The 15,514-nt window shown below is 53.9% G+C and overlaps 1 protein-coding gene across 2 annotated transcripts; it reads right to left on the bottom strand.

Moving 5' to 3' along the window:
• Window positions 1-308: 308 nt before the first annotated feature.
• PGAP3 (post-GPI attachment to proteins phospholipase 3) lies at window positions 309-14,974 on the bottom strand. Of its 2 annotated transcripts, XM_019416021.2 has the most exons (8): window positions 14,156-14,672; window positions 12,807-12,904; window positions 11,836-11,988; window positions 3,817-3,879; window positions 3,145-3,206; window positions 2,654-2,790; window positions 2,150-2,354; window positions 309-1,986 (listed from the first exon to the last, which is right to left on the bottom strand). In XM_019416021.2, the coding sequence occupies exons 1-8, from the start codon at window positions 14,334-14,336 to the stop codon at window positions 1,923-1,925; spliced, it is 963 nt and encodes a 320-aa protein (XP_019271566.1). In that variant the 5' UTR covers window positions 14,337-14,672; the 3' UTR covers window positions 309-1,922. The 2 variants fall into 2 exon arrangements, with proteins under 2 accessions (XP_019271566.1, XP_053748671.1); XM_053892696.1 differs by lacking the exon at window positions 11,836-11,988 and having other exon boundaries at window positions 14,156-14,974.
• Between the last annotated feature and the right edge of the window lie 540 nt (window positions 14,975-15,514).

The following is a 15,514-nucleotide window of genomic DNA, read 5'->3' as shown; positions in this document are numbered from 1 at the left end:
GATAATCAGGAGACTGAAGTGGACAGTGCAGGGGGAAGGAGTTACAATGCAGGCACCAGTTCCCTCTCCCAGAGCCCACTCCCCCTGCACTGGAGCCCCGCCCAGCTCTGCTGCTGCTCTGCATCTGGTCCCTGCCATCCCCACCCCCAGTGCCTAGGTAGAGACCCCACCTGCCTATTGCCTCCAGCCAGGTGTCTTCTCCTTCCCTCCAAGCCCACACTACTCACACAAATGAGCTGAACAAGGGTAGGTGAGGCTGAGAATTCGTTTATTAAGAATGTTCCTTGCTACCCTCTCTCTCACCTTAAAATAGTTCTCAATAAAAAAAAAAAAAAAAAACACAGGTCACCCGAGTCTGAGGTTGGAGTCCTAGTACAGTGCCCCGACTCCAGGGAGGGCAAGAGGGCAGGGAAAGAACAAGAATCCAGACTCCCTGCTCCAATCACACAGACTGCCTTTGGATGGAAAGTTTCTGGAGCTTCACGTTGTGTCCTTGCGGAGCACGAATGTGCCAGGGCTGCTGGCAACTAGCAGGGGTCACCTTTACTGGGGTGCAGGTACAGCGTGGCCCCTGCCTGTCTCTGGGAAGGCCAGAAACCAGACCCAGCCACAATCCTCCTCCCCTACTCCCTCAGATCGCCCCCCTTCCCAAGGTCCAGGCTGTGACAAAGGGGCTTAGCAGGTAGGTTACTCCGAGAAGGGAAGGCCACCCAAGCCTAGGCAAGGAGACAGAAGGCTGGAGAGGCGCAGAGGATCTCCATTTCCCCACCTCCCTCTGACTCCCAAGAGGCTGGTTCTGGAGGGTGATCTTGAGTTGTGTGTGGGCCCTCCGAGATTTAGAGGGCTGTAAAGTGGGGGCAATGGACAGAAACACACACATGCAGCCTGGACACTCGTACCCCCAGCCAGACTTTGAGGATATCCTGGCTCTCTGCCTGGCCTGGGGCCTTATGCAGAGCTAGTGCTCAATAGGTACTTGGTGGTGGTAACTCGATACCCCATATTTCTCCAACCTGCCCCCACTGTGTGGTACACTCATGGCACTCACACTCACCCACCTGTCCTGCAGCACACACTTTAAAACCACTCACACCCCACCCCACTCTCCACCCACGCTCATACACACTGCCCCACCCAGCATCCCACACACCTCAGGCCCGTGCCCACCACTCTGTCACCTATGCACTCAGTCTGGTTCACACTCCCGTACACATTCACGTGCAGGCTCTCAACCAGAACAGCAGCAGAGGAGCCAGAGGGATTCCCGTCCTGGGCTCTGTGGGGTTCTGGCCTTGAAGGGGGAAGGAACACAGTGAGGCCTCTTGGGGGTCTGGCTGAAGCAACAGTCAGGGTAAGACCACTCCCCAGTTCCAGGGGCTTAGTCCCTCAAGATCCCATGGGGAGAATGAGACCAACCTTGGAACTTGGGTAGCCAAAGAGCAAGAGTCTAGTGCCACCTAGTGGTGCCCTGGAGGAGGGCAGGGGGGTAACAGGAGGGGACCCCACTGTCCCCAAAGGCCTGTGGTACCTGGTTTCCCAGATAGACAAACAGCTGTGGGAACCACCCAGGCACTGAGGGGATGTGGGGAAGAGGCTGATGGGGAGGCAGAGGCAGCTCTCCTCTTGGTGGAGCTAAGAACACAGTTCTACTCCAGTTCTGCTCCAGGGACCGGAGAGGCTGCCCATTCTCTAACCCCAGATGCTGAGAGGCCAAGCCTGAACAGACTCCAAGGCCTGGGAGGGCCATGTGGGGGCAAGCAAGGGGATGGGCAGTTACATGATTCTGGGCCCACACCCTTCATGTCCAAGTTCAAGATGCTAAAAGGAAAAAAAAAAATTAATCATCTCAAGGATTATGAGGAGAAGGGGAGCAGCAGGGAGAGGGCAGGACCCCCAGTGGGGCAGACACGCTCCCAGGGCCTTCAGTCCAGCTTGAACTTGGCTTCTGATTCCTTCAGCAAATACAGGCTGTCATCTTCCAGAAAGCTGTGGGCAGAGGGAGGAGCCCACTGAGGTATGGCTTTGAGAGCACCCCGTGGGGGTGAGTATAGGCAGGGGGGCCAGTGTGCACAGAGGCCTCAGTCTCCTCAAAGGAGCGGGTGAGGATGGGCACAAAGAAGGTGCACGCTGGGCAGGGAGCAGCACCCACCTGAAGAACAGGACGTGGACCGGGATGGTGCTGATGTGCCAGATGGCGTGGGCGTCCAGGACCCAGAAGAAAGGTGGGAAGTCGAGCAGCTCAAGCAGGGACAGCCCCTGTAGCAGCAGGACCACCACCATGCACTTGCGCACGTGAGGCAGCCGCCGCTGGTTCCGCAGGCACCAGGCCAGCCACCACACCACGTTCACCAGGCCTGGGTGCGGGCGGGGGGTGGGGAGAGGCTCACTCCCTGGACCTCCTTCTCCCCCCAACAAAACCTCCACCATCCTCATGCTCTTTGACCCCAGGACCACCTTCAGACTCTCCTGCCAGCCTCCCCTCTCTCCCACCCCAAATTCTTTCCCCTTCCCCCACCCTAAGGGGCTCTCTAGAACCTTCTCCAGGAACAGCACCAAATCTGTACCTCCACCCCAGGCCAGCAGTTCTACAGACGGGCTGGGTCCCCCACTCCCCCATAACCCCAGGAGCCTCGGGTCCCTCCCCGTGCCTCACCAATAGCCACATTGGCCGCCAGGTTGTAGCCATAGTCGAAATGGACGAGGCTCAGGTAGGAGACATGCGCGGTCAGCATTAGCAGCAGGAGGGCCCGAAAGGCACTGGCCACAGCCGGGTGCTGCAGCCCCACGGTCCTGCCCCACCATCCAGAGCTGCTCAGGTGGAGGGCGGCCCGTGCCCAGGGCAGCATTTCCTAACATCCCCTCACCCCGACATCAGTATGTGGAAGCCACTGCCCTCCTCCCCCCACCAAAACAAGCCAGCTGGGCAGGCCTCCAATCCACCTCCAGGGGCCTGGGATCAAGTGCCTCCGCTCCTTGGAAAGAGCCAATTCTACCCCCCGAGTCCCCATTCAGAACAGCCTGGAGGGTGTGTATGTGTGTTGGGGTGCAAGATCCTGGGGACAGCACCCCCCAAGGGTGGGTAAGGTGACCCCTTTCTGCCCCCAGTGCCTGATTTTGCCCCCACAGAGGCCAAGATGGGCTCACCTGACGCAGCACAGATAGACAGAGTGTAGGATGACGGTGGACGCACAGAAGTAATCCATTTTCTGAGGACGGGGAGAGCTGGGTGAGGGGCCAGTGTGAGGGGAGGGGAGGCGGAAAAGGTTTTGTATGGGCAGGGCCCCCAGAGGACCCACCAGGGGTGGGGGCAAAGGGCGGGGGCAGAGGCGCAGCCGTACTCTAACATGGGGGTCCATGTCTCGTGCCCCTTCTGCCTGTTGCTGGTTCACTCCTGAATTTAACAGTCGGACCCTTGTATTCATATTCTACAACTTTTTAAAATGCATTCAGCAGCGAGGCTTTGGAGGCATCGGTGGAGGTGCCTGCCAAGACTCCAAAATACATGAGCACACCACAGAACCTGGAGCGCAGCCTCGAGTCCCACAGCCCTGCGCCCAAGAACCGGCTGCACCCTTGGGGGGGTGAGTAGTTCTGCCTTTCCAAGGTTCAGCTGCCTCATCAGTTAAGAAGAGCCAATAATCACACCTACGTCACCAGGGTCAAGTGACGCTCAAGGGCACGAATAGGTTAAAAATGCCTAGCACATAGCGAGTGCTATGTAAATGGAGTCCCTATGAAACCGAAGAGCTGACCCCCACCTTTTCTGGGCTCCTGTGGGACTGTCCCAAGCAGGAGAGGGGCCGAAGGGGTGCTCACCTCTGTGAGGTCGGTGTCCTTGGTGTGGAAGACTGTGGACCAGAACCAAGCATTGAGGGAGACCTGTAGGGAGGGGCTGGTCAGCATGGTGTCTCAAGTGGGGAGGACCCCTAGAGCATTCACAGGAGTCTGTCTTTGGGGAAGGGGCTCTTTGGAGCAGAGAAACATGCTTTCCCTTGCCCCTGAAGCCCACAGAACAAACCCATGCCCTCAGCTTCCCAGAACCCTGAACCCCCTGGGCCATGGGGGCTGCAGCCTCCACAGGTTCCGGCCTGGCCTGGGAACCAGTTCCCAGTTCCGGCACAGCCAAGTTCCCTGCTTACTCAATCGCTAAGACAACAGCCCCTGGGGGGACCTTGCCTCCTCCCCCAACTGGCAGGTGATGACAGCCCCACCCTGGCCAGGGGAGCCAGTGACCTCAGCCTCTGGGGGCGGGAATGAAGTGGGTGGGGTGGAGGGGCTCGAGCCAGCTTGGGGTGTGTCCCGAGGAAAGCAAGCAAGGGAGGGAGATCAAGCAGATCCCACTGGGGCCAAGTCTCTATGGAGGAGGCTGGCCCACTGAGCCCAGCTTCCTCCTGGGTGGCCCAGCCCAACCTGCCAGACCAGTGGCTGCTGCTCTGAGGCTCTGGGAGGAACAGAAGGTTGAAGGGGCTGTGGTGGGCAAGGGCCCAGGAGACCATTCGAGGCCTTTTCCCTGGAAATTAACTGCAAGGAGACAGTACAAAACATCTTGCAAATGAGTCCTAGACCTTGTGGGAGTCAGCGCTGTATCCACAGTAGAGGCCCAAATCACTGAAAGAAGGGCGGGCTAAGGTGGAGGTTCCCTACACTGGGCTGGGAAACTAGTGACAACTGGTCAGAGGAAAAAAACCGGCAGGCTGAGGTCCGGCCTAGAATGCCCTAGAGATAGAGGGGGATGCCCTAGGGTGGGACAGGCCTGCCCAAGACAGGTAAAGGCCAGGAGCTGCTCACTTGGGTCCAGGACAGCAGGAAGACTGGCCAGGCACAGGACAGAAGAAGCAGGGAAGAGGCCTCTCTATCCAGTCCTGCAGCAAGGTCAGACAGTGGGATGGGTTCCCTATCGCAGGCCTGAAGGGGCTTATGAGAGAAGGGGAAGAGCAAAGGGGTGGAGGCAGGCAAGACTCTGCAAAGCCAGTCAGCACTAGAGGTCTCTGGAAGCTCAGGTAGCCCCATGCAAGCCTGTCTGGCCTGGGTCCTAGGCTGAGTCTCTCGGCTTAGGTTCCTCATGACCTGGACAAAGGCCCTGCCCTCTGGGCCTGAGCTTTCCCCTGTGACTAGTCAGGAGCTAGCCTAAGTGATCCTTTGTCCCTTTCCAGCCCTGACATCAGGTGATTATTCTAAGTCTGGTTGCTTGCTCTTTTAAAGATGGCCATCCAGTCCCATCCCTGGGTCTTCCCCAGAGATGGTATATGAGGCATGGTCTGGAGGCTGGAAAATGGGACAGAACAGGGTGGCTTCTCAGACACTGCTCCCACGAGGTCTGTGACGCTCAGGGTCAGCATGGAGAGAGGAGCAGACTTGGGGCTGGAGACAGAGCCCAGGAAATCACATGGGCCAGGTCTCCAGGGAAGGCCAGGAACAGGGACACTCTTGGGGAGGAGAATGGCCCCAGAGCCAGTATGAGAGGGAGGTGGAGGGGAAGGCAGCAGGGACTGGCAGCCAACCAGTCCTCCTTGTCACCCACAGCAGGAAGGGAGAGGTGACAAGAGGACTGAGCTAAGTGGTGGCTGGAACACTGGAAGCGGGGGAGAGGGAGCACAGGGTCAGGGCTTAGCTCTACAGGATGGAATGGGAACTGCTTGGTCCCCTGTCCAACTGCCTCCCCAGGGTGCCTCCCACTTATAGAGACCCACCTGAAGCCTGGACTCTGCACCCCTGAAATGTCCCCTCTCCCCTGGGAAGTGTCCCATTATGAGGGACTCCTCTTCTGGCCCTCTCCTCAGACTTGGGAGATAGTGTCATTAAGAATGCAGGGCCCAGGGTCAGGCTACCAGGGTTCAAATCCTAGCTCTGCATTTCCCGTGTGTCCTTGGGCAAGTTATTTAGCCTTGCTGTGCCTTGGTTTTCTCCTCTGTAAAATGGGAATAATCATAGTATTGACAAGGATTTAATGAGCGATACAAACACAATGTATAGCACAGTGCCCAGGACGGGGTAAACCATTAGGTGTTATTTGTTCCCAGTTTGTTGAGCCGAATGGGACTCTCACATCTCTCCACAGACCTGAAGCTAAAGAGGCCAAGTCTGCCTCCCACTCTCCCTGAAGGCCAAAGGAGTCCAGGGGGAGAAGAGGTGGTCTCCCCACGGCTGCCTCGGCCCACCCCACTGTTCGTGCTAGAGGCAGAATTTCCAGAGCCTCCATAATAAGACGGACCCTGGATTCAAGTTCTGCCTCAGCCCCTAAATAGCTGTGTGATCTTGAACCAATAACATCTCTGAGTCTCAGTTGTCTCATCTAGCAAATGGGGTTAATAATAACACCCACTGCATAAGAGGGTCCTGAAGATGATGTCTGTAGAATGTCTGGCACAAAGAAGCCACTCAATAAACAGCTGCTGTTACGGCTGCCTGGCACATAGTAGGTATTCCCATAAATGTCAGTCTCCCCCCAGGAGTCACAGAAGAGATACTGTTTCTCTTCACTCAGAGTTTGTAATCAAGACTCAAGCAAAGGGGACAGACAGACGGGGAAGGAAGGGAAAGGTTCCAAGCCTCAAGTGTATGGCTGCTCCCAGACTCCTCAGCCAAGCTTGAGCAGAATGGGGGGAGGTAGATGGTAGCTGGCCAATCAGACAGGCCAGGAGGGTGCTGGGCTGCCCAGCAGGGCCCCAGGAGCTTTGTGTAAACACTGAGGAAAGGGGGAGGCCAGGGGCAGGGTGCCAACAGGGTGGAAATGGAAGGGGACAGGGAAGGCTGGGTGAGGGAGAGCGGGAGGCTGTTTCAGTCTGTTGGAAAATAAGAAAATTGAGACAAAAATATCACAGCCGTGAAACTGGTTGGATGCCAAATGAGCCAGATCTGTCAGGAATTCGACCCCAGTGCTAAGCCCCAGTGCTCGGGGCTGTCATTGACACCGTGGTGGTGGGGACATGTGGGTCTTTAAATAGCTCAGTGTCTCAGAAGTGGGGGAGGCAGAATGTTAAATATGACGCCTGCTGCCACCCTGCCCCCCTCCCAGAGGCCACAGTGTCTCATCCCCTGCCTCAGTCAGGGCAACCCTGCTCCGCTTCACTCCTGAGAGAGAAGAGGGGAAGAGGCAGATGGAGTTGGGGGAAAGATGGCTTCTTCCACCATCAAAAAAGATTCCTTGATTTCCTGCCATTCTCTGACCCATGGGAAGTCCTTCCTGAAGTCTAACCATCCTTCTGCTGCAGACTCAACCTGTCTCTTCTTGTAGTTTCCTCAGCAGAGGTAGAGCACAGTCAGTCCCCACCTCCATCAAGCATCCTGCAGAGACGGTTTGGGCTTTGCTGGCACTCTCATCCTCTCACCTCTACTTCTCAGGACCTTTCTTCACTGGGCAAAGGGGAGGGGAACTGGTTTGGCCTCCTGGCTCTACAGACAGCAGGGGCCCCCAGCTCCCTGAAGTCAAAGGTCTGTGATGTGCAGAGCTTTGGCAGCTTCCCAGCCCAAGCCCAGATCCAAATGTCAAGGCAGAGGCTCCCTTCTGGTGCCAGCTTCATCAGCCCTGCTGGGGCAGGGTCTCCTCGTTTCCCAGGAAAAAAGACTGAGAGAACCCCCTGCCCACCCCACTGCCCAAGACTGAACCTGGAAAAGGCCTTCCCGTCCTATCCCAACAGAAATCAGGAGCCCCACTCGCTCCAGAAGACCCAGCCCAAGACAAAGTCCACTGCCACACCCTCCATTCAGCTCAGGATCCCTCCCTCCTATAAACACAGGTGCACCGGACTAAAGATCAAGTGTACAATCCAGACTGGGTCATCAGAGGGAGTGTGGACACTGAGACTCTGTCCCTCAAGGACCTAGTGATAGCATGAGGAGGTTCTATGTCCCAGAGCCCCATATTCCATAGGATGTCCTAAGACACGGGCCCCAGGTATCTCTCCTCTCTCAATCTAACATCTCCTGCTCTGTCCCTCAGGGTCCTCGGTCACACTGGACTACAAGGGTACTGGGAGGTGTGACCCTCACCAAGAAGGAAGCTGAGTGGCACATGCCAGTGAAATGAAAGACCCAAGAATCAGGGAGATCAAGACGAGCGTTGTGACGTGACCACTGGCAAGGGCTGGGACCCTCTGAGGTCCCTCAGACCTGTGCATCTCTCCAAAGAGGCTCTAAGCTTTGTTCAGGGAGTTCAGGCAGGCAGGGCTGTCCAGTGCTCTCAGGCAGGGCTGGGGCCGGGGGGTACAGGCTGTGGGCTCAGAAAGCAGCGACCCCTGGAAGAACCCCAAGGGACAGGTGTACTCTCCTCAGCTTCTCTGCCCTTCCTGCTTTCTTGGCCAGGACCAAATTCTTTCCTCTGAGAGAGGCCTAAACAGGAAGTGGTGGTTCTATCCCTCCCGGGCCGGTGACAGGGCATGCGGATGCCAGCCCCCTGCCTATGCGAGAGCTCCTGCCCCTCAGCACTCAGGGCCCTCTCTGTGCCACCTCACCTCCCTCCGCTGCCTTGCACTCAGCCACACCGCAGCCAGGCTGACCTTTCCAAGGCTGCCTATCCCGGTCCCACATCCTCCAGCTTCCATCCCATTGCTGCTGCTGGGCCACCAGCCTGGAATGCAGAAATCCAACCTCTTCTCCCCTCATCTGTATGAGTCTAGGCCTTATCAGGCCTGTGAGTCCCCGATGGAGGCTCTCTCCCTCTCTGGGCTTCCCTGGAAGACTTCTCCACTTAGAGGACACGTCTCCCCACCTTACTACTTCGAGGGCTCTCTACCTGAGCCCTCCTCGGCTCTGCCTGCATTCTGCCTCCCGGGACAGCTGGACCAGCGCTTCCCACCAGGCTTAGCTTCTTGAGGCAGGTGCCTCAGTTCCCACAAGTGCTAACTCCTGCCTCTACCCACAGCAAATGCTCAACAGACATTTATCATGGACACAGCCCAAGAGAGGGGCTAAGTGCTCTGACAGCCCTGGAGTCAGTCCTGTCTCCACCAGTCACCAACTTGTGAGCTGGTGACTTTGACAAGGTTTTCCCTCTCTGAGCCTTACTCAGAGCTCACGGTGGTATTATGAGGATTGAATGAGAAAAATATATGTAAAGTACTTAGGACAATGCCTGTTACGCAATTCATATAACACTTATTATTAATATTTGTTAAATAGAAAAGATTACGAAGGATCAACATTTCCCAGAGGCTTAACAGCCTCCCCGCCCCTGCCCTCCTTCCGATTCCCAGCTCCTAAGTCTGAGGCTTGGCCTGGACTTCTTAGCACCCCCACACTACCAGTTTTCCTAAGGTCCTCAGAGACCTCAGGGTGGCCAGATCCAGGGTGTCCTTCAGTTCTCTTGATTGTCCAGCAGAATTCAAGAGGACGGCCTACCCTCTCCTCCCTGTTCTTGTCCCAGGGCTTCCCAACCACACAGTATCCTAGTTTTCCACCTACCCCTCCAGCCACTCCTGACTCTGTCGCTGGCCCATCCTTCTTGATCTAATCATTATGTTTGGGGCTCCTCAGGGCTCCATCCTAGATCCCTTCTCTTCTTGCTAAGCTCCCCTTGGTGACCTCATGCACACTCATGGCTTCTATCACTCTCTCATAAGTGGGAACACTGGGTTATTCCTGATTCCTCTTTCCTCATCTAACCTACGACTGAGGCTTGTCAACACAGCTAAGATAGTAAGAGTGCAGACTCTGGGGGCACCTGGCTGGCTCAGTCAGTAGAGCATGTGACCCTTGATCTCAGGGATATGAGTGAGTCCAAGCCCCACGCTGGGCATGGTGTCTACTTTAAAAAAAAAAAAAAAAGTGCAGACTCTGGAACCAGATGCCTGGGTTCAAACTCTGGCTCCTAGGGCAGGTTACTTAACCTTTTCAGCCCTTGGTTTCCATCTGTAAACTCGGGATAATAATACTACCTATCTCATAAGCTATTTATGCGATTAACGAGGTTAATATTTATAAAATGCTTAGAATGGTGCCTGACATACAGTAAGAGCTATGCATGGGTTTGTCAAATAAATAAAATAAATTAAAAATTTTAAAGTCAACTCAAAACATAGCTCAAACATAGTTCTCTTCAATAACCCCGCACCAGTCTAGCTACTGTGCCCTATGCTAAAACTAACTAGCTGCCTGCATCCACTCTTACCCCTCTAATCTGTTTGCTACACAGTAGCCAGAATGAGTTTTCCAAGCAAATCTATTCATGAAACCTCTTCTCTCCGACCCTCATTGCTTCCTGATGCTTTGAAAGTCCAGATCTAAAGTGTTAACGTGCCCCCCAGGCTCTCCACGGGCTAGCCCCATTCACTGCCTACCTGCTTACGTGTGGTACCTACTCCCTGGCTTCCTGTATGGCCGACCCCCTAGCCTTTCAGGTTCTCACTCTCTTCTGCCTGTCCACATTCTATGTCTTCTATGTAGATGACTCTTCCTACTCTCCCTGAATTCACCTAGCTAACATTCATTCATCATTCCAATCTTACCTCAGAGGCCCCTTCCTCAGGGAAGCCTTCCCTGATTGCCCTGTACTGGTCTAGTACCCCATCACACACCCCTACAACACATCTCCACTGCACTTTCCCCAGAACTGTACTTTTATGTTCAATTGTGTGCTTGTGTGGTTACTACCGGAGGAACCTGATTTTTTGTTTTTGTTTTTGTCTTTGTTTTGTTTTGTTTTGTTCAAGTAAGCTCCACCTCCAATGTAGAACTTGAACTCATGACCCTGATATCAAGAGTTGCATGTTCTATAGGGTGCCTGGTAGCTCAGTCGGTTAAGCATCTGACTCTTGATTTCAGCTCAGGTCTTGATCTCAGGGTTGTGAGTTCAAGCCCCTCACTGGATTCCATGCTGGGTGTCAAGCCTATTAAAAAAAAAAAAAAAGAGGGGCACCTGGGTGGCTCAGTTGGTTAAGCATCTGACTCTTGGTTTCGGCTCAGGTCATGATCTCATGGTTCATGAGTTCAAGCCCCACACCAGGGTCTGTGCTGACAGTACGGAGCCTGCCTGGGATTCTGTCTCTCCCTCCCTCTCTGCCCCTCCTCTGCTCTGTGTGTCTCTCAAAATAAATAAACTTAAAAAAAAAAAAAGAGTTACACGCTCTATGACTGAGCCAGCCAGGTGCCCCCTGTCTGTTTTTATATACTTTTGGATCTCCAGCACCCAGCAAAGTGCCGGGCACATAGTAGGCTCAATACATGAATTAATGGCTGCTTTGGTGGCAGGAAGGTGAATGAGCAGACTGTTTCCCTAAGGCTTACAGTGGGGTCTCTGATTGCAACCTCTTACTCTCACACCCCGCCCAAGGTTGTCACAGTTCATATGTGTACCCTAGTCCATGTTTCTCACACAATTCCAGGCTTCTCTGACCAGTCACCTGTAAAGCTCAGAGCCCTCTCTGGATACTCACATGCAACATATTTCGACTTCTCAGGGATGGTCTAAGACCAGGCTGGGCTCTACATAGAGTACTGTGGCTGCTGTACCTCCAGACCTGGACTAGGATTGAGATTGCTTTGAGTCTTCAGGGCGGGGGGTGGGGGGGTGGGGGGGTCCCTGGAAAGACCTGTGGTCCCAGCATGCTCCCTAGCACCCATCTCCCTTCTGTGCTTGTAAATTGCCCTATGGAGTCTCTTAGTGGCCTCCTCCCTCCCTTCCAAATATCCTGGCCTAGGACTCTGCTAGAAAGGTAAAGTCTGACTCAGCACCTTCCCTGTGTTCTCCCTAGGCCTGACCACCCCACAGCTGCAATTTTAGACCTGGAAATCAGAGGGGAAGGTAGGTGAAGGGAAGCTCCTGTTGGATGAGAATGGGGATCTAAGAGTTCCTCCTTCCTAGATGATGGCGTACAGCAGGAATACTGCCAAGTTACCTACCCAGGCGAAGGCCACGCAGGTGGGATACATGGGGGAGGAGGCTGGCACGGAGGTATGGTAGCGGCAGAGCATCACCAGGCTGGCCAAGCCGTTGAGGAAAGAGGCCATGGCAGAAGCTGGCTCTTGGAAGAACAGGAACCGGGAGAAGGGCCACTGAAAAGGGAGCACATGGAGGGGGCCTGAGCAGCAAGCAACCCCCAGCTAGCCCAACATGCTTTTCCTTGACATGCCACATCAACAGGTCCTCAGTTGGATCCTTAGCTCTCGTCCTCGGCCAAAGCCTCACGTATAGTCCCTCTTTGGGTCAATGAGCTCTCCTCCAGTCCTTAGCTGAAGGCCATCCCTCTATCTTGGCCAGCACTCACAGCACTATAAGCCTGGTTTCTGGGAAGAACAGATGGGCCAGTGTAGACGGCTCAGTATGGTCTGGTAGAAACAGCCTAGACTTGCCATCAGGAAGACAGAGATCCTAATATACTCCTTCTCTACCACTGACCACAGGCCTCTGAGCCTCAGCTTACTCTGACAAATTGGGGAAAATAATTCTTGCCAACCTCAATAGTCCAGAACAAAATCATAGTGGATGAAAAAGCACCAGCAAACCATGACTCACTGGGCAATCTCAGGGGGTATTACTATTTTAATCTGAACTTCTACTGGAAAAGCAAAAGACAGCATGCTGTGGAGGGTCAGAAAATTTGTCCTCATAGCAAGGACATTCAACCACCCTAAGAACTCCAGCATGGCTGAGACCACAAAGCTTCCCAGATCTTGTTATTCCAAATCTAGAGCCAGGATACATTGGTTCCATCTGATTATATGAAAACCAGCAGATTTTGAGAACAGGTACCCGCCCCAAACACACGCCCATCACCCCACAGCTCAGACTGCTTGGATGGTGTGGTCTAACTGGGGGGTGTCTTACCCCTACCACACTGCCACCATACACTTATCCTGACCCTCCAACTCACCTTGCCATGGAACTGAGGCACTCTGTGACCTTCCTTGAGGTAGAGGCCAACAGTGACCCACATACACTCATACTTACAGTCGTCCTGACAGGTCCAGCCTGAAACAGAGAAATGTGACCTGGTGAACTCCTTATCATGGGAGGCACAGAGAGGGCAGATGGGACTCAAGCTCAAATGCAGGCTAAGAGGGCCTGCAGGGTGGAGAGGACCAGAAGAAATCTCAAAATGCTGGCTTCCCGCTAGGATGTATGAGAGATGGTAGAACATATACATAAGGGAAAAGTATGTGTTTGTGTGCATGTGTTTTAGGGGATGGGGATGTGCAATGAGCAAACAGAGATGTTTTTCTCTTCTCCTTTCACCAAGATGGGCACTTCGGCATCTGGTGGACTCATTAGTGGATAGGTGGGTTTATGTTTGCTCTTCCTGAATTTAGGCTTTGCTCTCACTTGCCAGGTAAGAACTCTTGCCATCTTACCCCTGTCCTATGAAAATGAAGCCCAAATTCTTCACTCTGACTTTTGAGTCCCCAAATTCCTTTTCCAGCTTTATTTTCTATACTCCTTTTCAGGCACCCCGCACCCTGCTCCCTGAGTAAACCAAGCTACTGGATATGCCCTCATCTGCCCAGGGCCTCTACTCTCTCCGTTCGCTCTGGAACGCAAAGGGATAGTAAAGAGAACAAACTTGTAGTCGGACAGGCTACAACTGGAAATTCCACTTTACCACTTACTGGCTGTGTGACTTTGGGCAGGGCACTTAACCTCTCCGAATTTCCCCATTGTAAAACTGGGTTAAGAGAAACTACCTTATAGGGCTGTGAAAATTAACTGACCTATTGTGACACCTGTCACACGACAGGTGACCACTATGGCCACAGGTCCAAATTTAATGTATCCATCTTGAAGCCCTTCCATCACAGAACGTTCCAAGATGATCACGGTCCCTACCCTCTCAAAGCAAGAAACGATTCCTTCCTGCCATATGCTCCTACTGCTTGCCCTAGGGTCCTCTAGTGCTCAAATCATCCTTTACCTTGCACTGGAGAAGGCTAATGTCCCTGTGCAGACTGTGACCCCGAACGGCAGGATGCTGGTCTGATTTCAGTGTCATTCTAGGGCCTGTACCCAGGAGTATTAAATAACTTCCCATTTGACTGAATAAATAAAGTGAAACATGAAAGCTTCTGGGAAGGTAAGACCGTCTGATGATGCTCTAACCACCCTGGGGCTCCATTCACACACACAAAAACGGACCCCGGGGGAAGAAGGTAAGACTCAAAGGTTGTTTGGGGGCGCAAGGGGCGGAGCCAAGGCGAGGGGCGGGGCTTGATGCGGGGAGGGGCTTACCTGCTAGACTCATGTAGATTGGCTGGCGGGAGCGGAAGTGCCTCAGTGCGCCCCCTGAGCAGTTCCGCTCCTCGCACCGGTGCACGCAGTCGCGGTACACCGGCTCGCGGTCGCCCTGGGAGCCGCTTGCTAGTGCGGCTGCCCCAGCCAGCAGCATCAGCCGCGCGGTCCGCCCGGCCATCCCTTCAATCTGGCCCTCCGCCGGCGGAGCAGCTTAAGAGCCTTCACTTCCGGAGCAACAGGAAGTGCCTTGTGTTCCTTATTCTGCTCTCCGGTGACGTCCACCCACTTTAAATAAAAGTTCCCGGATTTCTGTGGGCGCCTGCCCCGCCCCTCGTCTTACTGTCATCTGCATATATCGAGGCGGCAGGGTTAAGGGAAGGGGGTCGCCAGGTGGCTTAAGGAGCAAAATAAATTGTTGGGTTTTTTTTTTTTTTTCTTTTTTCTATCAATATACGTCTTGTTTCTTCTCCATGGTCTCTTTATTTGAAGTACGGTTATTATTCTTTCACCAGCCCCCCCGTCGGGTTTCGCTTCCTAGTGCACCTGGAACTGCCCATGTCTTTCCCCATCTCCCCTGGCACCACCCTGGTTAAAGACATCACCATCATCTGTCGCCGGGACTGCCGCAGTAGTCCCTTTCCGAGTCTCCCGGAAGGGAGACTTTTGTCTCCTCCTACCTTTGTCCTCTCCAGTCCGCGTTCCGTTTCCAAATTCAAATTTGACCCTGTCACTTTTGTTCTTAAAATTCTTTACTGGCTCCCAAGTACCTCAGGATAAAATCATGACTCCACAAACCCTGTACGATCTGGCCCCTGCGCCAGAGCCAAGGGGCCATGTTTGTCAACCCTCCTGGCCTTGCCTTATCTGTATCATTTGTAGTCTCAGGCGTGCTTATTCTTCTAGGCTCAGTTAAAAAAAAAAAAATTTTTTTTAACGTTTTATTTATTTTTGAGACAGGGAGAGACAGAGCATGAACAGGGGAGGGTCAGAGAGAGGGAGACACAGAATCTGAAACAGGCTCCAGGCTCTGAGCTGTCAGCACAGAGCTCAACACAGGGCTCGAACTCACAGGGCCACGAGATCATGACCTGATCCGAAGTCGGACGCTTAACCGACTGAGCCACCCAGGCACCCCTTCTAGGCTCAGTTTAAACACCACTTCCGAGGGCGGTAACACCTGGAGGATGATATAAAATACAGTGGTATGTTTTCCCTAGGCAAGGTGGGGACCTCTGCTGTCTTGTTTACCACTCTACTTCCAGCACTAGTACACAATTTGTATCATGTTAGGCGCTAAGAACGCATTTCTTCTTTCTTCCCTCCCTCCCTCCCTCCTTCCCTCCCTCCCTCCCTCCC

Source organism: Panthera pardus, unplaced genomic scaffold (genome assembly GCF_024362965.1).
Source record: "Panthera pardus isolate Hobbes unplaced genomic scaffold, ASM2436296v1 HiC_scaffold_3, whole genome shotgun sequence".
Classification (NCBI taxonomy): Eukaryota; Metazoa; Chordata; class Mammalia; order Carnivora; family Felidae; genus Panthera; species Panthera pardus.
Note: the sequence above shows the minus strand (reverse complement) of the source record. Positions and strands in the feature narration are given on the sequence as shown.